The sequence below is a fragment of the Littorina saxatilis genome, linkage group LG11 (assembly GCF_037325665.1).
Source record: "Littorina saxatilis isolate snail1 linkage group LG11, US_GU_Lsax_2.0, whole genome shotgun sequence".
Classification (NCBI taxonomy): domain Eukaryota; kingdom Metazoa; phylum Mollusca; class Gastropoda; order Littorinimorpha; family Littorinidae; genus Littorina; species Littorina saxatilis.
In genome coordinates this window covers 21,888,327-21,911,808 of record NC_090255.1, presented here as the reverse complement: position 1 = coordinate 21,911,808, position 23,482 = coordinate 21,888,327, and the positions used below count along the sequence as shown (strand labels likewise).

Below are 23,482 nucleotides of genomic sequence, written 5' to 3'. Positions count from 1 at the left end.
AAGTTCTCGGTGGATCTTTTTCAAATTTGGACACCGTATTCAGCTACACCCCGGACACAATATCATCGATGAGATATTTCAACACGTGCTCTCAGCGCGCAGCGCTGAACCGATTTTGGTTTTTGTGTTCATTTCACCATTACAAGTAACTCTTCCTTATCTTCTCCATGTTTTCAGCGTTTACCTCCCTTCCTTCGTATGGTGCACTATAGTATGAGGGGGCATCTTCGGATATTCCCGGCGTTCTGTTACTATTTTTAGAAGGTCACCGCAGTGTCCAGAACGTAAATTGGACCCGTAGCTGCCTAAATGGCGGGGTAAAAACGGTCATACACGTAGAATTCCACTCGTGCTAAAAACACGAGTGTACGTTGGAGTTTCAGCCCACGAACGCAGAAGAAGAAGAAGAAGAAGAAGGACCCGTAAATTATCCTCACTGTAAAAGTGCAAAGGTCGAATCAATTTATAGCCAGGCAAAAAATACACTGTCATCTATCTCTCTATATATACGGCTTCTCTGTGTTTGTGTGTGTGTGTGTGTGTGTGTGTGTGTGTGTGTGTGTGTCTCTCTCTATGTGGGCAACACCTGTGGATTGTTCAGTTCTGTTTGTGATGTGGTCTGGCGGCTTTTGTGTAATTGTATGTACTGGCCTTCCTTGGAGAAGCCATAACAGTACTAAAGGGCTTAGAAATAAGCTCTAAATTGCTCAATCCTGTTAGAGTGGAGTTCGCCTCCTAAGGTGATTAACACGGTTACATTCGTCGACAAGGATGGGACTCGATATGGTCAGGAATGGCATTATGGCCACTGAATCATTTTCGTGCTGTTCCCATTCCACGAATCTGGGAGGGACCTAAGCTTGGCGGGTCCATTGTTCGGACCCGGCACAGCCGGCGTACGGCTCTAAGTATTTCATGCCGGCGAAGCCGGCTACCCGGCGAAGCGGGTATTCCTCTAGTTGAACAATGAATGTGGAATTGTGAGTTGGTTTGTAACATCCATTTTTTCGGTATGGCTATGCGGAACCGATACAAATGAGTTTTCTTTCTCATTTCACACGAAAGGCTCCATGTTTGAATTTATTCATTGACGTTTTAACTTTTTCACTGTATAACGAAAAAGGTTCTTGAGTGCGGATATTGTTTCACACTTGTTACTTCAAGACTTAGTAAAAAAATAAAAACAAATACTAATCTCTCTAAAAATGTTTAAAATCTCGTCCGGGGGGACATCCTGGAATAAAACGTGTTTCTCATGAAGTTCTTTCACGTCAACACACTTGATAAGGACGTGCTCCAGGGTCCAAGGTTCATCGCATCCTAAACATGGTTTGTTTGTTTGTTTGTTTGCTTAACGCCCACCCGACCACGAAGGGCCATATCAGGGCGGTGCTGCTTTGACATATAACGTGCGCCACACACAAGACAGAAGTCGCAGCACAGGCTTGATGTGTCACCCGGTCACATTATTCTGACACCGGACTAATCAGTCCTAGCACTAACCCCATAATGCCAGACGCCAGGCGGAGCAGCCACAAGATTGCCAATTTTAAAGTCTTAGGTATGACCCGGCCGGGGTTTGAACCCACGACCTCCCGATCACGGGGCGGACGCCTTACCACTAGGCCAACCGTGCCGGTATCTTTTCAGCTATTTGCAGTTGAACAGACGACTACACTCCTGACGAAATCGGGCGGAGCAGAAACTGTAGACTAGCGGGTTGACAGCACTATTGATGAAGTAAGACCGAATCACAATGTGGTACACGTTTAAACCCAGCTTCTCAACAAGTAGTTCCACGTGAACGCGCGAGGATACAATGACGAGGTAAGGGAGGTAATTCACAATGAAAATGGCGGTGAGAACGAACATCATCAGTGTCGTCCGCGTCGGAATTTTCCGGACAGAACCGCGGAATCTTGGAATAGATTTCTTCCCCGTGAGTGACAATTTCGAATCGTTTCTCAGTCTTCTGAAACTGGAGGTAATTGATCCAGCAAGGACAGACAACTTGTGGGGTTTTGACGAAGATGCCTGAACTTCAAGTCCACCATTCCCTGGAGTGACCTTTTCCGAATTCCCGGCATGGTTCGGTGCAGCTAAAGGACTAGCAGAGCAGTCTCCAGAAGCATTTGTGATGAAGATTATAGGCATGTGTCTGTCGTTTTCTGTAGGCAAATTTCCGGTGTGGTTGACATTCATTTGGATCTGTATCATGGTGTCATCTGCAATGCGTTTAGTGCTGTCAACAGCAATTTCGGATGCACACTCTCCAATGTCTTCGGGATCAGTCGCACATACGATTTTTGGTGGCACGGCTGTGTTGTTGTTTAGGGGATGCGACGTTCGGTCTGCTGTATTGGTACCGGACCTTATTCCAACGGATGATGACTTGCAATCACTGGCTACTTCAGTGGAGTCATCGTGCCCAGTTGACAGCTCAGCGTCACATTTAAGGCAGGAACTTGGATTATTAAGTGATTGATCCGAAGTTGCTTCAACTTTGGCAGAGGGTGTGTCAGATGCCTCGTTCGATTCAGCTGTTTGGCCATAAACACCTGACTTGCTCGCATTGGATAATGTTTTATCATATGCATATGACTCGCTGGATTTGGCAGGCCTGTCAGAAGACTCGCTCGTGTATCTCATGTCATTTATAGAGTGATCCAGCTTCTCTGGCGATGTCTCTTCGTCAGTGTAGGTATGGAACTCCTGCAGATTGGCTCTCGACCCGTGACCTTCACCTCTCCAACTGACCGCTCTGCCGGTCACGCTCACACCTGACTGCTGCTTGTGAAGCCACAGCTGTCTCGCTATGCGCACGTAACACACCGTCATGATGATGACGCAAACAATAAACGTCACACCCGTGATGACGTTGTAGATGTTGAGGAAAGAAGACTTGACATAGACGTCGTCGATGGAGCATTTATGGCCCGTGATATTCGTCCCTTGGAATTGCACAGTCTGACAGCCTGTTAAGACGATGTAGGGGAGTGTTATGCAGATCGCTACTGCTGCACACAGAGCTAGGATGATGCGGACGTGTTTGCAAGTCGTAGGTTTGGAGTAAGGCTTGCACATCTTTCTGAAACGGTCTATGGCTACAGCGACTAAGATACACGCCGACATAAAACTCAGGAAACTCTTGACGGTCCTGCTCAGTTTACACGCCCAGATAGACTCGAAAGTATTGTGGAAGCGAATCTCGAATATATCTGCGGGTAGGGACAACACGTTAGTCAACAGATCTACCACACTCATGGCCAGAACAAAAGTTCTTGTGACGCTGGGTTTGAACCTTCTGTAATACACGAAGAAGACGATGGTGTTACCCACCAGGCCAGACAACATCATAAGAATGATGTAAGCCAGTGTTGGTGTCAGGGACGTGACGAACTGAATGTCTTTAGCGTGAAGGAACTGGTATGTGTCCAAGCCTTCAGACTCAGGGAACGAAGACATCGTGGTGATCATAGGCGAGAGTCCTGTAGAGTGGCTGAGGGTTTGCGTTTCTTCTGGAAGTTTTCTATCCATCGCTGCTTGCGGTTGTTCAAGTGTTCTGCAAAATGAACGAAACTGTCCGGTGTCAAAGACATTCTACGTAAGAGAGAGGTAGAGTTGGAGAAATATCCATGGGGGTGGGGTGGAAGAGAGAGAGAGAGAGAGAGAGAGAGAGAGAGAGAGAGAGAGACAGACAGACAGACAGACAGACAGACAGACAGACAGACAGACAGACACAGTCAAATATGCAGATAGGCAGACATGAAGACAGACAGGCAAACATGGTGTGTGTGAATGTGTGTGTGTGTGTGTGTGTGTGTGTGTGTGTGTGTGTGTGTGTGTCTGATTGTGTGTGTGTGTGTGTGTGTTTGTGTGTGTATGTGTGTGTTTTGTGTGTGTGTGTGTGATGTGTGTGTGTGTTTGTGTGTGTGTGTGATATGTGTGTGTGTGTGTGTGTGTGTGTGTGTGCGGTGTGTATGTGTGTGTGTGTGAGAGAGAAAGAGAGAGAGATAGATAGAGAGAGAGAGAGAGAGAGAGAGAGAGAGAGAGAGAGAGAGAGAGAGAGAGAGAGAGAGAGAAAGAGATGCAGAACAAAGGCTAGTTGTGAAAAAAGAATGAAGTAAACAATCTAAAATCTGCAGAAGAATCAACAACAACAACAACAACAACAACAACAACAACAAAACAACAACAACAACAAACAACAACAAAACAACAACAAAACAACAACAACAACAACAACAACAACAACAACAACAACAACAGCAACAAGCTCAAACAAGCTCAAACAGACACAATAAACTAGCAGATTTTAGAGGCATGAAAAAAGGGAAAATTGGTTTTGATGTATCATTCGAAAGAGAATTCAATAATATTAAAGACTGGCAAACCGACGTAAAAAGATAGACTGGTAAAAATCGATGCATGCTTACAAACTGTCCTTTTTTTCTATTGGCAGTCTATTTGATTTAGGATTTTTATCCTTTTTTCTGTCACTGTCCATTACATTGAACACGTTTAAGATAAGTGTTTTACTAGTGTAGCCTAATGTACCGCAACACTGATACTACATTAGATTCAAAAGTCAATCAAGTTTACTTCTGACCTACCTCAGTTTCACGACACCAAACGCTGAAATGAAGACAGACTGCTTCAAGCTATAGGTGCAAGGGAAGGCACGACTTTCTATCTCAAGTGGCGAGAGACCAACAGAGGCGTAATCCGTCCTATCCTCTCGGCAAGATCATGCATCTACTTAGCAGAAGTATAGTACAGTCGCGTAGTCTTATGTCCTTCCTCTGCCAGCCAAGAGTGGTATTTTGCGGTCACTATCTGGTAACCTCACATCTCTACACTTCAGCGCCAGTGTTGGACAATCGATTTACTTCCTTACTGTGTCTAGATATTTGCACACTTTACACACTTTGCACAAAATTATTGTGACAAATGTCTCAACCCATCGCAAAAGCATTATAACTCACGTTTAATTTCATTTAAAACCTTCTATGTCATTTAGAGCACTGAACTTGGCTTCCTGGCACACTTTTCGGATACAAGATTTCTTTTACAGGGACAACCTGACCGCCGCTCAAATAAGAGTACACTAAAAATCGACCTGACAAAAACGTCAGGTACCAATTAAACATCGACTAAATGTCATAATAAGTACAACTTGGCAACTTTTTTTTATTTGAGCAGAAAGCCAAACTAATGATCTTTCTTGATCATGTTGTTTACTTAGCTGGCTTGCGTATTTCTTGTGTTATGCCATTCCTGCTGATGCAGTTGTCAATCGCATGAGCGGTCAAACACGAGAGCTGTTCTTTCTTTCTTTATTTGGTGTTTAACGTCGTTTTCAACCACGAAGGGTTATATCGCGACGGGGAAAGGGGGAAGATGGGATAGAGCCACTTGTCATTCTTTCTTTCTTTATTTGGTGTTTAACGTCGTTTTCAACCACGAAGGTTATATTGCGACGGGAGCTAATTGTCAATTGTTTCTTGTTCACAAAAGCACTACTCAAAAATTTGCTCCAGGGGCCTGCGACGTAGTACAATATACATTACCCTACTGGGAGAATGCAAGCTTCCAGTACAAAGGACCTAACATCTCCCACAACCGCCTGACTAAAATCTTTACAAAAATTGACCATATTCTATACAAGAAACACTCAACAAGGGTAAAAGGAGAAACAGAACCCGTCAGTCACCTCCCACGACAAGCTGGGGAGCATCGGGTATATTCTTCCCCCTAACCCGCGGGGGGGGGGGGGAGGAGGGGGGGGGGGGGGGGGACGAGAGCTGTTGTGTCAATGTTGATGCGTATCATGACAAGAAGCTTTGCATTTCATCAATGACCCGGTGGACTGCATCGCCATTGAACAAAACAGCAGCAGTGTTAGTACATCTCCATTTTCTTTTCCTTGCTAGAGAAGAAAGGTATTTGCGCACTTAACATTCATACCATCTGTACACATAACTATTGTTCAACAAAGCAGCAGTATTAGAAAAAATCTCTTTTGAATTCCTTACCTGGCTAAAAAAGAGTGTTCTTCGCACACACACACACACTTTATCAATGCACCATCTTTACACAGAACGTAAGAACAGAAGTTACGTTCTACAAAACAGCACCAGTCTTGTCCTGTCTCCTGGCGTTTTAACTGTGCTTCCAAATAGTGGTATTGGCACACTTTTTTTTTATACACCATCAATAAAAAATTGTTTAGTCCTACAAAACAGCACCAGTCGTGTCCTCTCTCCTGGTTGCTTCCCTGTGCTCGCAAAGAGCGGTTTTAGCACACTTTATAAACTTTCCTCTGGGAAATACAATTCGATCTTTTACTTTTGATCTTTGGAAAGATAACGACGACATTACGCAGAATATCTGTCGCTGACCTAATCAAAGGAGAATTACACATCAGTACATTTTGAGTTCTAAAATTAAAATTGTATGGCTCACACTTTAGTGATTACGGTTTACCGGAATTGGTTATCAAGGATGTGTGTTAGTGGTTGTAAAGCTTTAATGCATGACTTTCTGAGAAAATAATGCACAGTTCAGATAATTAGGTGGGTTGATAAAATGTGACTTTATTTAGCTGGTGGAAAGTTTAGGCACGTACGTGTGACGTACGTCTTTGGCCGACTGTGTGTGGTGATACGTAGAATGTATGAGTTCTCTGTATTAGTAGCCCGATGTCTATCTCTCTCTCTCTATATATATATATTTGAGAGCTTCAGTCAACGCTTGAATATTGCAGTGGTAACATCCGGTTTGCTCTCTCAGAGCTGAGCATATCTGTCAAGAAGGCTCGAGCAGAAAAAATAAACGACTTGGCAGGGTTTCGAACTCGAAGGCCTCGGGGCCTCGAAATGTCGGGGCCGATGTCTTAACCGCTAGGCCACTTCACCAGTGTTGTCAATGATAAAACAAGTCGCGTAAGGCGAAAATACAATATTTAGTCAAGTAGCTGTCGAACTCACAGAATGAAACTGAACGCAACGCAACGCAGCAAGACCGTATACTCGTAGCATCGTCACTCCACCGCCCGCAAGAAGAGCGGGGTATTCGTTGCGCTCAGAAGGATAGCACGCTTTTCTGTACCTCTCTTCGTTTTAACTTTCTGAGCGTGTTTTTAATCCAAACATATCATATCTATATATTTTTGGAATCAGGAACCGACAAGGAATAAGATGAAAGTGTTTTTAAATTGATTTCGAAAAAAAATTTTGATAATAATTTTTATATATTTAATTTTCAGAGCTTGTTTTTAATCCGAATATAACATATTTATATGTTTTTGGAATCAGCAAATGATGGAGAATAAGATAAACGTAAATTTGGATCGTTTTATAAATGTTTATTTTTTTGGCAATGGCTATTTTGCCGGTACCGGCAACGTAGCCTACAGGCTACGTTGCCGGTACCGGCAAAATAACGATATGTTACGGTAGAGGCTATTTTGCCGGTTGGACGCTGCTGAAGCTAGTAAAGTGAAACGTCTAGTCGGATTCTCCATCTCACAAAGGCAATACACAAGTCTCGATGTGTGTGTCATGAATCACATGAAATAGATTGAATATACGGACGTTGAATATACAACAAGTCATCGTCACATCTCTCTCTCTATGATCATTGTCGCTGACTCTCTGTCTCTATGTGTGTGTGTGTGTGTGTGTGTGTGTGTGTGTGTGTGTGTGTGTGTGTGTGTGTTGTGTGTGTGTGTGTGTGTGAGTGTGTGTGTGTGTGTGTGTGTGTGTGTGTGTGTGTGAGTGTGTGTGTGTGTGTGTGTGTGAGTGTGTGTGTGTGTGTGTGTGAGTGTGTGTGTGTGTGTGTGTGTGTGTGTCATTCATAGCAGTTCCTGCACCATGAACCTGGTTTTTGGTCTTGAGCGTTTTCCAGCGTATTGCAGATGGAGGGATCTGAGACATGAATCACATGAAATAGATTGAGTATTCAACAAGTCATCGTCACATAGTGCACACACAGTACGGAGAGAAGACCGTACAGCCGAGTAGACGTGTTGGACGGCTGTGGTGTTGTTGTTGGTGGTAGTGGGTTTGGGGCGGCTGTCATATCATACACTAGTTCCACAACCGCTACATGAGACGTCGTAGGCATTGGTGCGACTGAACCATCCTCTTGAGACGTCGTAGGCCTTGGTGCAAATGAACCATCCTCGTGAGACGTCGTAGGCCTTGGTGCAAATGAACCATCCTCGTGAGACGTCGTAGGCCTTGGTGCGGATGAACCCTCCTCGTCAGACTGTGGTGTTGTTGTTGGTGGTGGTGGGTTTTGGGCGACTGTCATATCATACACTAGTTCCACAACCGCTACATGTTTTCCAGATCCCCACATTTTTACAACAGAATCTAACACGCTCAATTTCTCTTGGAAATCAAAGTTGTTTTCTGCAGCTAAAGAAGCCAATTGTTGTCTGGAGGGCTCGCCGGTATCGGTTGTTTGCTGTGACAATGCGTGGACGAGGCGTCGTTTCGACTGTCACAGGTAGTCGTTCTTCAACAATGTCAGAAAGTGCCTGAAAGAATCAATGGCCGCGTTTGTAGTATTCAAGTGTCCACCGCTAGGCAATCAATTCAGTGTCGAATAAATCACGACCGCATAACTTTCTCACAGCGAAGATATGTCGACACGGTAGCGACATGGACTTGTAGAAAGTACAATCACAGGATATTGGCGTCACGCAGATTTCCCCTTCTGAACTGGTCACGGAAAAGTGCCCGTTATCCTCTTGGAGTACGACATGGCCTGCACGCTCCAATTGTTTGTAGAAGAATGAGAGAAAGAGAGAGAGAGAGAGAGAGAGAGAGAGAGAGAGAGAGAGAGAGAGAGCCTCTACCGGCAAAATAGCCTCTACCGTAACATATCGTTATTTTGCCGGTACCGGCAACGTAGCCTACAGGCTACGTTGCCGGTACCGGCAGAATAGCCTTTTCGTATTTTTTTTTACAATTTTCAGATTTTTAATGACCAAAGTCATTAATTAATTTTTAAGCCACCAAGCTGAAATGCAATACCGAACCCCGGGCTTCGTCGAAGAGTACTTGACCAAAATTTCAACCAATTTGGTTGAAAAATGAGGGCGTGACAGTGCCGCCTCAACTTTCACGAAAAGCCGGATATGACGTCATCAAAGACATTTATCAAAAAAATGAAAAAAACGTTCGGGGATTTCATACCCAGGAACTCTCATGTCAAATTTCATAAAGATCGGTCCAGTAGTTTAGTCTGAATCGCTCTACACACACACACACACACGCACACACGCACACACACACGCACATACACCACGACCCTCGTTTCGATTCCCCCTCGATGGTAAAATATTTAGTCAAAACTTGACTAAATAATTATAAAAAGAGAAGGAACAAGTCGCGTAAGGCGAAAATACAATATTTAGTCAAGTAGCTGTCGAACTCACAGAATGAAACTGAACGCAATGCCATTTTTTCAGCAAGACCGTATACTCGTAGCATCGTCAGTCCACCGCTCATGGCAAAGGCAGTGAAATTGACAAGAAGAGCGGGGTAGTAGTTGCGCTAAGAAGGATAGCACGCTTTTCTGTACCTCTCTTTGTTTTAACTTTCTGAGCGTGTTTTTAATCCAAACATATTATATCTATATGTTTTTGGAATCAGGAACCGACAAGGAATAAGATGAAAGTGTTTTTAAATTGATTTGGACAATTTAATTTTGATAATAATTTTTATATATTTAATTTTCAGAGCTTGTTTTTAATCCGAATATAACATATTTATATGTTTTTGGAATCAGCAAATGATGGAGAATAAGATAAACGTAAATTTGGATCGTTTTATAAATTTTTATTTTTTTTTACAATTTTCCGATTTTTAATGACCAAAGTCATTAATTAATTTTTAAGCCACCAAGCTGAAATGCAATACCGAACCCCGGGCTTCGTCGAAGATTACTTGACCAAAATGTCAACCAATTTGGTTGAAAAATGAGGGCGTGACAGTGCCGCCTCAACTTTCACGAAAAGCCGGATATGACGTCATCAGAGACATTTATCAAAAAAATGAAAAAAACGTTCGGGGATTTCATACCCAGGAACTCTCATGTCAAATTTCATAAAGATCGGTCCAGTAGTTTAGTCTGAATCGCTCTACACACACACACACACACACACACACACGCACGCACACACATACGCACATACACCACGACCCTCGTTTCGATTCCCCCTCGATGTTAAAATATTTAGTCAAAACTTGACTAAATATAACAAGTCGCGTAAGGCGAAAATACAATATTTAGTCAAGTAGCTGCCATTTTTCAGCAAGACCGTATACTCGTAGCATCGTCAGTCCACCGCTCATGGCAAAGGCAGTGAAATTGACAAGAAGAGCGGGGTAGCAGTTGCGCTAAGAAGGATAGCACGCTTTTCTGTACCTCTCTTTGTTTTAACTTTCTGAGCGTGTTTTTAATCCAAACATATCATATTTATATGTTTTTGGAATCAGGGACCGACAAGGAATAAGATGAAAGTGTTTTGAAATTGATTTGGACAAATTAATTTTGATAATAATTTTTATATATTTAATTTTCAGAGCTTGTTTTTAATCCGAATATAACATATTTATATGTTTTTGGAATCAGCAAATGATGGAGAATAAGATAAACGTAAATTTGGATCGTTTTATAAATTTTTATTTTTTTTTACAATTTTCAGATTTTTAATGACCAAAGTCATTAATTAATTTTTAAGCCACCAAGCTGAAATGCAATACCGAACCCCGGGCTTCGTCGAAGATTACTTGACCAAAATTTCAACCAATTTGGTTGAAAAATGAGGGCGTGACAGTGCCGCCTCAACTTTCACGAAAAGCCGGATATGACGTCATCAAAGACATTTATCAAAAAAATGAAAAAAACGTATGGGGATTTCATACCCAGGAACTCTCATGTCAAATTTCATAAAGATCGGTCCAGTAGTTTAGTCTGAATCGCTCTACACACACACACAGACACACACACACACACACACACGCACGCACACACATACGCACATACACCACGACCCTCGTTTCGATTCCCCCTCGATGTTAAAACATTTAGTCAAAACTTGACTAAATGTAAAAAGAAGAGATAATTTTATATCATTCTACACTTGAATTACCATTCATGCGTTACAAAAACGTCAAAATTGCCATTAAAATTTGCCTTTATTTGCAAACATGTTTCACGGAATCGCAGTACATGTTTACACCGTCACCCCCCGCGGGTTAGGGGGAAGAATTTACCCGATGCTCCCCAGCATGTCGTAAGAGGCGACTAGCGGATTCTGTTTATCTTTTTACCTGCTTGTTAAGTGTTTCTTGTATAGAATATAGTCAATTTTTGTAAAGATTTTAGTCAAGCAGTATGTAAGAAATGTTAAGTCCTTTGTACTGGAAACTTGCATTCTCCCAGTAAGGTAATATATTATTGTACTACGTTGCAAGCCCCTGGAGCAAATTTTTGATTAGTGCTTTTGTGAACAAGAAACAATTGACAAGTGGCTCTATCCCATCTCCCCCCTTTCCCCGTCGCGATATAACCTTCGTGGTTGAAAACGACGTTAAACACCTAATAAAGAAAAGAAAAGAAAGTTTACACCGTCATGCTACACGACATTCGCGCCATGCAAATAGCTGCGATATCTCTATTTACAACATGCAAGAAAAATGACAAGAACAGTAATTGGATCTCTCCAAAGCTCTGTGCAGTTGAAAACAGACAGCTAAGAAATAGTTATACATGTAGAGATATAAATCATGCACCTATTCTCCCCGCAATCCCTAATCGAACGAATACGTTCAGAAGGATTTTATTAACTACTCATTTCTGAGTACAAATGCAAGAAATACACTATCATCCACATGTCAATCTGAAAAAACCCCTCAAACATTTGACAACAGAAGCGATCAGAACACAACGTCTTCGATCAGCATCGCACTATTAAACAAGAAAATTTGCTGATTCAAATCAGCAGGTTCCCAGACGTTCCTTCATGTAATTTTTAGGTGAATGGTCAAAGTGGTTTCTTCAAAAAACAGTCATGGCAGGGTGTTTGTGTGTGACACTTGTCCGAGTGCTAGCGTGAAATAGTGAAATGGTTAAATAACGCAAGTTATTTGAAGGAAAAAATCTTGTTTTGTTCCCGATCAATATTATGCAAGCGAGGGTTTTGTTTATGGTAAATATGTTCTGAAATGGACTACATATATATATTATGCACACACTCAGTCATCTTGCACAACAATGCAACACATGGATAGGATTAATGGAATGACATGTATTTGTCAACAACGAATCATGGGATAGAAAACTACAAAATGTGAAAGAAAGTAGGGGAAGGGCCCCTAATATGGACCACTTTTTGTTTATTGCTGATAACTAGCTTGTTTTCGTGCAAAGAAGTTTCATTTTGTGTTTGGTAGTCCTTCTTTCTTAGGTTAACCGTTAGGCCTAATTAGAGTAAAATAGCTTTGATACACATTCAGCAAATATTAAATACAGAAAAAATCACAAAGGGTCCATATTAGGAGCCTGGGCGCCTAATATGGACCAGTGAAGCGGCCTTCACGAATCACTGTAAAAAGCCCCCTATATTTCAAAATAACATGATACAACTTAGTGTACAAGTCAGCCTAATTAAAATATGCTCTAGATTTATCTGTTTCGGGTTGATGAGAGCATTATTTGAAGCACACCAGGAAACTAAAGAAGCTTATCAAAAACAGAGTGAAAATAAGTGAAATTATCAACTTCCACGAAAAGAAGACTTTTCGTTGCATTTTTTTGAAATCTCGAGGGCTAGTTATAGGTTATTACCAGCAAGCTTCTTAATGAATTGATGAAAATAGCCTTTAGCTTTTAATTTCTTCGATTTGTTGAAGGTGGTCCATATTAGGGGACTCGCACATACTTTGAGATTTTGCTATTATTTTTTGTTTGCATTAGAAACTCGGGGTCAACACTGCTAAAATGTAACAAATACGAGTTTAGCTGTCATATATAGCCATTTTTGTGTTATGAAAGCTTTGGCTGTGGACAGAAACGAGTCTGTTTTAGGCGGCAAATTTAGAGTGAACGCTGCCAAAAGTGAAAAAAAGCGAAAAAGCCTAACGGTTTTCAGGTTTGTGTTTCTGCAACTGTTTTGACATGTGCAACTTATCCAGAGAGGGTGAATAAAGCGAATGAAATTGTTTTGAGCGCTCTAGCGCCGTTAGTTTGTCAAAACAGGAGGTGGTCCATATTAGGAGCCGGTCCATATTAGGAGCCTTTCCCCTACATTTAAACAATAAATGTAATACTGATTGTTAAACAAATGTAACATCGTTAATTGAACACCATTGTGATAATAGCACCAGTAACAAGATATTGGCAAGTGCAATGATGGTAGTATTGTAATTACATTTATTTGTCAACAACAAATCAGGAGATAGAAAATTCAAAACGGGAAAGAAAATGTTTATGTTAACAAAATCCTGAAATCAATTTTAAGTAAGATATTGCCGTCAACATGGAAAAATTGCGCGAGTATCAATTGGTACAGTAAATCTAAACGTTTCATTGGACATTAAGCGCAATTTGTTCATGCCGACGACGATATGTAGATTGTTTTATGTCACACCCACAGCTTAAAAATAGTTTGGTTTGATCGAGAAATGTTTGAGTTATGAAAATAATTATATTTATTTGTCAACAACAAATGACGAGATAGAAAAATTAAAAATGGCAAAAAAAATGTGTTATGTTAACAAAATCCTGAAATCAATTTTAAATAAAATATTGTCGTCAACATGGGAAAATTGCGTTAGTGTCAATTGGTACAGTAAAGGTAAACAACATTTCACTTGACATTAGCGCAATTTTGCCATGGCGACGACGATATGTACATTGTTTTATGTCACACTCACAGCTTAAAAATAGTTTGGATTGACCAAGAAATGTTTGAGTTATGAAATAATTATCTTTATTTGTCAACAACAAATGACGAGATACAAAAATAAAAAATGGGAAAGAAAATGTGTTATGTTACACAGCTTAAAAATAGTTTGGATTGATCGAGAAATGTTTGAGTTAGGAAAATAGCAACTGCTTGGATTGTAAAAAGAAGTCTAGAAAATGGAGTTTTGGTGCATTAGTGAAAAACATAATTGGCATAATTATACATTGTTAATGTTAATTGAACATGATTCAGATATCATCAGCAACATGATTCAGATATCATCAGCAGCAAGTTATTGGCAAGTGAAACTGTAAACAAATGTTAAAGACAGTGGGTTTGAGAAACAGTAAAATATAGTTTGTACATGTAGTAAGAACACCTAAAACTTATCTCGGAAAGACAAAAAAAACTGCGTTGCGATCAAAAATATTGCGTGGCCCACATGGGGGTCGAACCCACGACCTCCGCGTTATCAGCACGGCGCTCTAACCAGAGATATGTATGCTCTAACCAACTGAGCTAATGGGCCAAGGGAAAGAACCGTTGTGTGCCCTATCGCATGGCGTTGAAGCGAGTTACTTCCCTTACACCTTCAATGCTTTCAAGCCACCGGAAGCTAGATGGTTTGCGATTGATGTCGCTCTAGAACTGTTTTTTGTCATATTTTTAGCGTGTGAGATCTGAGATAGTTTTTATTTTTATTATATAACCTATTATAGTGTAATTTTGCATCATGCTGTAACAGTTTCAAGAAAGAATGAAAAAAAAATTTGAAATACATTGCTGCAAACAACTAAGTTTGCCGAAAATTAGTTCCGGAATGTCACCGTTCACACAGGCAAATGCCTCCGCATAACCCAGACCTCCGGGTCTGGGAATAAGGGAGGTAAAACCCTAAAATCATTTTGTACTGGAATTAGCTCCCTTCAATTCCGTGTGAAGCACAAGCATGTGAGGGGAGACCAGCACGTTCACCGTGTGTTCTATTTCGGAGAGTAGTTTTCGGTGACCTCCCTTCGAATGTCTCTCTACTCAGCGAGGTAGCATGTTCCACAGGTCGACTTTAAAGTGTCTCAGATCTTCTTTCCGTCCGGCATTCGGGCATCGACGAAAAACGTGATGAAAAAACCTTCAACAGAGCAAAAAGCATGTGTCTGTTAACTTAAAAAAGAAAAGAAAAAACAGAAGTATTTTAGATCTGTGAAAACTTGCCAGACATCAATTTGTTTCCCCAATTACACACAGACATATGCACACACGCACCTATACATGAAAACACAGACACACACAGACACACGCACGCACGCACGCATGCACACACCACACACACACACACACACACACACACACACACACACGCGTAAACACACACACACACACACACGCGTAAGAACACACACACACACACATTCACACACACATACACATACACACACACACACACACACACACACACACACACATTCACAAACACACACACACACACACACACACACTAAACAGCCACTCCAATCCCCACACAGACAATGTCTTACCAATACAGGACATGCCACCAATGAGAAAAAAAAGGCCGCTGTAATGAAGGTAGTCCTTTAGCAACTGACCCATAAATGCGCTCGCTGCTGAGGTGAGAATCTGCGCACAGAGACGCTGATATTGATAGCCAGCCAGCCAGTCGGACAGACATACAGCCAATTTTATAAACAAAGACACAGCCAGACACACACACAAACACTCTTTATATTGTAATCATCTTATCTCGATTTTTTCATGGCTACGAATTGGCAGGCTTGGCAGTGTATTTGGTTGTAATGCGAACAACACAAAACATTTACAAGGGTAGAGAAAAAACGATCAGGGATAACTTTCAACCCTTTTAACACAAGATAGTTCTAATCGCTTTGAACAAGTACTATGTAAAAGTTGCTTAGAAATTATTGTAATTAACAAGTCGCGTAAGGCGAAATTACTACATTTAGTCAAGCTGTGGAACTCACAGAATGAAATTGAACGTAGTCCGCCGCTAGTGCAAAAGGCAGTGAAAGTGACGAGTCTGTTTGACGCGGTAGCGGTTGCGCTGTGCTTCATAGCACGCTTTACTGTACCTCTCTTCGTTTTAACTTTCTGAGCGTGTTTTTAATCCAAACATATCATATCTATATGTTTTTGGAATCGGGAACCGACAAGGAATAAGATGAAAGTGTTTTTGAATTGATTTCGAAAATTTAATTTTGATCATAATGTTTTTGTTTTTTTAATTTTCAGAGCTTGTTTTTAATCCAAATATAACATTTATATGTTTTTGGAATCAGAAAATGATGAAGAATAAGATGAACGTAAATTTGGATCGTTTTATAATTTATTTTTTATTTTTACAATTTTCAGATTTTTAATGACCAAAGTCATGAATTAATTTTTAAGCCACCAAGCTGAAATGCAATACCGAAGTCCGGCCTTCGTCGAAGATTACTTGGCCAAAATTTCAATCAATTTGATTGAAAAATGAGGGTGTGACAGTGCCGCCTCAACTTTTACAAAAAAGCCGGATATGACATTTATCGAAAAACAGAAAATAACGTCCGGGGATATCATACCCAGGAACTCTCATGTCAAATTTCATAAAGATCGGTCCAGTAGTTTACTCTGAATCGCTCTACACACACACACGCACACGCACACACACACACACACACACACACACACACACACACACACACACACACACACACACACATACACCACGACCCTCGTCTCGATTCCCCCTCTATGTTAAAAAATTTAGTCAAAACTTGACTAAATGTAAAAACGTCCCTCGCTAGCCCCTCGGACAGACCATACGTGTCAACTCCCCTTGAGCTATATTCAATTAAGATTACCTCCCTTTCTAGAACCGCGTCACTTCCACAGCCTACAAAATCTCCAACGGAGTTATCTCTAAACTTCGTCTATAACTTTTACCATGAATAACATCTCTGCTTGCCTCCCTTTCCAGGAATGCGTCTCTTCCACAGCCTGCAAAAACTACAACAGAGTTATCTCTAAACTTCGTCTATAACTTTTACCATGTACATGTATAACATAACATCTCTGTTGCCTCACCTGTGAAGTGTACAGTAAGCCATAATTTATACTCATGTACTTGTTTCCGTACATCCGGGCGATGACAGGGGGCATAATGGCGAATTTGCCGGATATGGCGAAGAGGATGAGACAGACCCAGATGAAGAAGTACGGTTTCAGTCCGTACTGCGATCCGATGAAAGTGAACGACGCACTCGCAAACATTGTGTACAACAGTTTTGCAGCAATCTGAAAAAGAGGAAGAAATCAGAATTAAGTTTTCTTAAACTGTCATGTCGTACATCAGGATACATTCGGCGGTGTTCCTCGTTTCTGTTGCATTTTGGGTTAGGACGTGAAGTGTTCATGGCACAATCGCCCCCTGCTCCCACCCCCCTTCCCCCTCCCCCCAGTGTGGTAAAGGAGAGACCACTCCCAGGATGCTACAGGCACAGCGTCTCTTTTACAGTCGACTGTTAAAAACGGGCGTCGACATAGCCAATAAAGGATAATATGACATTGTACGATCATTTAACTGTGCGCTGAACTGTTATTCACACATGTCACTCTCTATATACTAGTTTTTATTTTTATTACTTTACTGTCCCATCGCTGGGAAATTCGGGTCGCTTCCTCCCAGTGGAAAGCTAGCAGCAACAGAGTCGCGCTACCCAGGTGTGTGCGTGTTTAGGTGTAATCAGCCATCTGCAATTATGGCAGATCGACCGAGCTCTTTTACGTGCCACAGTGGTGACACGGGGGTGGTACATGGATACCGTCTCTGAGTCTGCACATAAAGTTGTCCCTGCCCGGATTCGAACCCGCGGCCATAGGATCACAAGTCCAGTGCTCTGCCAACTATAGTGCTATAGCCAGTCCCCATAGTCAAGTACTCACATCAAATCCAAATCTGTCGGCGACGTAGCCCCACACGATTCCCCCCAGTGCGTTGCACACTGCAGCACAGGACCCCACAATTGCAATGAACTGATCGTCTTTGATGAAAGACTGCCCATAGGACTGTACGAAAACAAGCGGTTATATTTAAATGTGCCTTAAGTTAATGACAAACGATACCGATTAAACAAACGTTACGATGCAGAACATTCTGTCACTTATTCTTGCTTGTATCCCAGGAACTGACACAGAATGTCGAGAACAAAGTTTGTCTAGCTGTCGTATCAGGAAAGGAACATGAATCGCAAGGTCTCTGTCAGGATGTGCATGTATCTGTATCGTATATCATGAAAAAGAACAAGAACAAGAACAAGAACAATCCTTTATTTAACGAGGGTAATAGAGTAAGCAGCAGCAGAAGAAGAAGAAGAAGAAGAAGAAGTATCGTGTATCATGAAGAAGAAGAAGAAGAAGAAGAAGAAGAAGAAGAAGAAGAAGAAGAAGAAGAAGAAGAAGAAGAAGAAGAAGAAGAAGAAGAAGAAGAAGAAGAAGAAGAAGAAGAAGAAGAAGAAGAAGAAAAAGAAGAAAAAGAAATAATAATAATAATAATTAACGCACCCGCGATTGAAATATGGATCTATACCGTAGAACATCGGAAGGAAATGAAATAAAATCAAACGAAAAACGCAACCCTATAATCACGCACCACCACCCTAAAATATGTTTTGCCTTCATTCAAGACGTTATAGGGGTCATGTGACATGCCGGCACAGGAAGTAAAGGGTGGCATCTGACCTTGTACATGGCTGCCATGAACACGCCCCCCATGCCACCGAAGAGGAACAGCAGCCAAACAAGGTAAAACTGTTTGCTTCTCAGCATCTTCAGCGGATGAACATCCATTTCAACAGCCTTTACTTTGGCTGCTGTATCATTCCTGTAAACACACACACACACACACACACACACACACACACACACACACACACACACACACACACACACAAACACACACACACACACACACACACACACACACACACACACACACAACACACACACACACACACACACACACACACACACACACACACACACATCGACAACTTAGAAACAAGGATCAATTCTACCTACACGAGTTTGAGTGTAAAGGATTGTTGAGGGGGGGGGGGGGGGAGACTATAATAACTTCCTAAGATAGACGTGTTACACATCAGAGTTGGTTGTTCGTCTCTATAGCAGTTCTAAGGCGGTAAGCAGTGTGTTGTCGGTTGGCCTCGCTTTGTTACATTTAGTCAAGTTTTGACTAAAATGTTTTAACATAGAGGGGGAATCGAGACGAGGGTCGTGGTGTATGTGTGTCTGTGACGTGTACGTGTGTGTGTGTGTGTGTGTGTGTTTGTGTGTGCGTGTGTGTGTGTAGAGCGATTCAGAGTAAACTGCTGGACCGATCTTTATGAAATTTGACGTGAGAGCTCCTGGGTATGATATCCCCGGATGTTTTTTTCATTTTTTCGATAGATGTCTTTGATGACGTCATATCCGGCTTTTTGTAAAAGTTGAGGCGGCACTGTCACACCCTCATTTTTCAATCAAATTGATTGAAATTTTGGCCAAGCAATCTTCGACGAAGGCCGGACTTCGGTATTGCATTTCAGCTTGGTGGCTTAAAAATTAATTCATGACTTTGGTCATAAAAAATCTGAAAATTGTAAACAAACCAATTTTTATAAAACGATCCAAATTTACGTTCATCTTATTCTTCATCATTTTCGGATTCCAAAACCATATAAATATGTTATATTTGGATTAAAAACAAGCTCTGAAAATTAAAAAAATTAAAAATTATGATCAAAATTAAATTTTCGAAATCAATTTAAAAAAACTTTCATCTTATTCCTTGTCGGTTCTTGATTCCAAAAACATATAGATATGATATGTTTGGATTAAAAACACGCTCAGAAAGTTAAAACGAAGAGAGGTACAGTAAAGCGTGCTATGAAGCACAGCGCAACCGCTACCGCGCCAAACAGGCTTGTCACTTTCACTGCCTTTTGCACTAGCGGCGGACTACGTTCAATTTCATTCTGTGAGTTCCACAGCTTGACTAAATGTAGTAATTTTGCCTTGCGCGATTTGTTTTTGTTTTGTCATAATTAAACGTTCCTAGAACATACCTTGCTCGTGTGTTTTTATCCTCGCTTTGTTTGCTTGCATCGATATCGATGTCTGGGGCGCTTACTCTGCTACACCGTCAAAGTTATTTCTGAATATCGTATTTTACGTCGAAAAGTACATTGCTGATTGGATTGGATTGGATAAGATTTACAGTCCAGTGAGGTTACCCTCATGGAAATTCGGGCTGCTTTCTCCCCGGGGAAAGCGAGCTGCCATACATACGGCGCTACCCATATTTTTTTTCCTGCATGCGTGTATTCATGTTTCCTGAGACTTAATGCCGTGTGAGATGGAATTTTTTTAACTTTATTCCAAGTCCCACGGGTATTTGATGGACATTTTTATCTATGCCTATACAATTTTGCCAGGAAAGACCCTTTTGTCAATCGTGGGATCTTTAACGTGCACACCCCAATGTAGTGTACACGAAGGGACCTCGGTTTTTCGTCTCATCCGAAAGACTAGCACTTGAACCCACCACCTAGGTTAGGAAAGGGGGGAGAAAATTGCGGCCTGACCCAGGCCTGAACACGCAACCTCTCGCTTCCGAGCGCAAGTGCGTTACCACTCGGCCACCCAGTCCTATAATATCAAAGTTATCCCTTCACACACACACACTCGCGCACTTGCACACGTGAACCCCCCCCCCCACACACACACACACACACACAACCTCACACACACTCAACCTCCCAAATTCATTCACTCTCAACCTATTGTTCTTTCTGTCCTGCTCTCTCTCTCTCCAGTTGAAAGAAAAGACATTTTTTCTCAAGTTCTGTACAGCAGTTACGTTAAGTTCAGCTCTCTCAGAACTATTATCTCCGTTTGTCTGTTGCCGCTCACCCCCTCTCCCCGCTCAGATCTCTCTCTTTCCCTCCCTCCCTCCCTCTCGTTCAGATCGATCTTTCTCTCTCTCCCTTCCTCCCTCCTGCTCAGATTTCTCTCCCTCTCTCTCAGTTCTCTTTCTCTCTCTCTTTCTCTCTCTCTCTCTCTCTCTCTCTCTCTCTCTCTCTCTCTCTCTCTCTCTCTCTCTCTCTCTCTCTCTCTCTCTCTCTCTCTCTCTCTCTCTCTCTCTCTCTCTCTCTCTCTAATACACATAGCTTTTCCGTACCCATTTTCCACAGGAAGTTCAGACTCAAATTCAGGCCTAACATCAGTATTTTCCTGAATGTTCTTTGTCTGCGGTACGGCGTCGTCTTCTGAAACGCTGGTACTCCACACATCCAATGTCACCTCAGATTTCTTCTTGCGTTCTGGTGTTTTATTCTCTGATTCTGATGTTGTCACGTTCTCGTAAATCTGCAATGTAAAGGAAAACACCTGATTTTATCTGTAGATTGTCTGTAGACAGTCTTTGGAAGTAAGTTCGATCAGATGGAACTTGCGCTTATAAAGTTAAAAAAACCAAAAAAAACACACCCTACCTAACCCTAAGTCAGAGTGCTTATTGCACGTTCTTAACGTTGCACATCTACGTTGTTATGGGGACACGGTGGAAACCAGGTAAACCACATTATCTTTAACGTTTCCTCTGAGTCATGCTTATTCCCACCAAAGTGTAGCAAATTCATTGCGCAACTACAAACAACAGTGTGCGCAGGGGTGAGTGACCAGTTTACTGAAATGCCTCATATTATCATTATCAGTTTGTGCACATAAAGTTGACCCGTGTCCGTCCCGGCCGGGATTCGAACCAGCGACCCTAGGACCCCACAATTCCGGTGCTCTACCACCTGAGCTTCCCGCACCCCCCCCCCCCCGGAATACACCTAAACACGCATACACCTGGGTAGTGCGACTCCGTTGCTGCTAGCTTTCCACTGGGAAGAAGCGACCCGAATTTCCCAGGGATTGGACAATAAAGTAATGAAAATGAAAATGAAATTAAGAGTGTGTCCCGGTGTGGGGTTTGATTATTACAGATGTCCACACCTGCGTGGAGACCGGCACGGTTGGCCTAGTGGTAAGGCGTCCGCCCCGTGATCGGGAGGTCGTGGGTTCGAACCCCGGCCGGGTCATACCTACGACTTTAAAATTGGCAATCTAGTGGCTGCTCCGCCAGGCGTCGGGCTTTATGGGGTTAGTGCTAGGACTGGTTGGTCCGGTGTCAGAATAATGTGACCGATATGGCCCTTCGTGGGGGCACCCCCCGCGGGTTAGAGGGAAGAATTTACCCGATGCTCCCCAGCATGTGGTAAGAGGCGACTAACGGATTCTGTTTCTCCTTTTACCCTTGTTTAGTGTTTCTTGTATATAGTCAATGTTTGTAAAGATTTTAACTGGTGTATGTAAGAAATGTAAAGTCCTTTGTACTGGAAACTTGCACTCTCCCAGTAAGGTCATATATTGTACTACGTTGCAAGCCCCTGGAGCAATTTTTGATTAGTGCTTTTGTGAACAAGAAACAATTAACAAGTGGCTCTATCCCATCTCCCCCCTTTCCCCGTCGCGATATAACCTTGAATGGTTGAAAACGACGTTAAACACCAAATGAAGAAAAGAAAGGCCCTTCGTGGTCGGCTAGGCGTTAAGCAAACAAACACACAAACCTGCGTGGAGTGTTCCTGGTACGAGGGCGGGGGGTCGACCATGAGGATGATACCCACGAGCTGCAGGACGGCGTAGGTCCCTCCCAGCACCAGGAACATGCTGGGCACCCTTTTCAGCACCTCGTCCTGCGTGAAGTATCTGGAAATACACATGTCATAAGTGGAAATCACGCATCATTATGGCATGTGTAATAATGACACACAGAAACATGCTTGGCACTCTCTTCAGCACCTAATCCTGCGTAACGTACCTGAACACGCAGATACATGTTATGAGTAGATTTGTTTGTTTGTTTGCTTAACACCCAGTCCACCACGAAGGGTGATATCAGGGCGGTGCTGCTTTGACACTTAACGTGCGCCACACACAAGACAGAAGTCGCAGCACAGGCTTCATGTCTCACCCAGTCACATTATTCTGACACCGGACCAACCAGTGTTATGAGTAGAGGTCACACATCATTATGGAATGTGTAATAATGACACAGAAAAACGTGCTTGGCACCCTCTTCAGCACCTCATCCTGCGTGCAGTACCTGAACACACACACACACACACACATCATGAATGGAGATCACACATCATTATGACAGACAGGACCATGCTAGGCATCCTCTTCAGCACCTCGTCCTGCGTGAAGTATCTGAACACGCACATGTCATGAGTGGAGATCGCACATCATTATGTCATGTGTATGTCATGTATAAAGATGACAAACAGGTCTTGTGTCAAGACAACGCATGCCGTGTGTAAAAGACCACACATGTCATGAGTAATGATGACACTCTGTTCTTGTGTAAAGACGACCCAC

General features: G+C 42.2%; 2 protein-coding genes and 1 non-coding gene across 3 annotated transcripts in view; all 3 read right to left on the bottom strand.

Annotated features, from left to right (window-relative positions):
* Positions 1–965: 965 nt before the first annotated feature.
* LOC138980001 (uncharacterized) lies at positions 966–5,489 on the bottom strand. The gene is made up of 2 exons (XM_070352769.1): positions 4,614–5,489; positions 966–3,562 (listed from the first exon to the last, which is right to left on the bottom strand). The coding sequence occupies exon 2, from the start codon at positions 3,535–3,537 to the stop codon at positions 1,651–1,653; it is 1,887 nt and encodes a 628-aa protein (XP_070208870.1). The 5' UTR covers positions 3,538–3,562; positions 4,614–5,489; the 3' UTR covers positions 966–1,650.
* Positions 5,490–12,310: 6,821 nt separating this feature from the next.
* LOC138980008 (uncharacterized MFS-type transporter YhjX-like) overlaps positions 12,311–23,482 on the bottom strand; it is a 26,759-nt gene continuing 15,587 nt past the window's right edge. The window contains exons 5-11 of the mRNA XM_070352776.1: positions 22,672–22,810; positions 21,234–21,421; positions 18,737–18,878; positions 17,942–18,064; positions 17,084–17,293; positions 15,520–15,619; positions 12,311–15,113 (exon numbers count right to left, since the gene is read on the bottom strand). Coding sequence (XP_070208877.1) covers positions 15,058–15,113; positions 15,520–15,619; positions 17,084–17,293; positions 17,942–18,064; positions 18,737–18,878; positions 21,234–21,421; positions 22,672–22,810 — 958 coding nt within the window. The 3' untranslated portion in view covers positions 12,311–15,057. The remainder of the gene's footprint in view (positions 15,114–15,519; positions 15,620–17,083; positions 17,294–17,941; positions 18,065–18,736; positions 18,879–21,233; positions 21,422–22,671; positions 22,811–23,482) is intronic.
* On the bottom strand, positions 14,419–14,513 carry Trnai-gau (transfer RNA isoleucine (anticodon GAU)). Its single transcript has one exon. It is a non-coding gene; the product is annotated as a tRNA-Ile (tRNA).

Bases quoted from the DNA above. Each gene is read 5' to 3' on its own strand.
- LOC138980001 (XM_070352769.1), bottom strand. From the start codon at position 3,537: ATGGATAGAAAACTTCCAGAAGAAACGCAAACCCTCAGCCACTCTACA.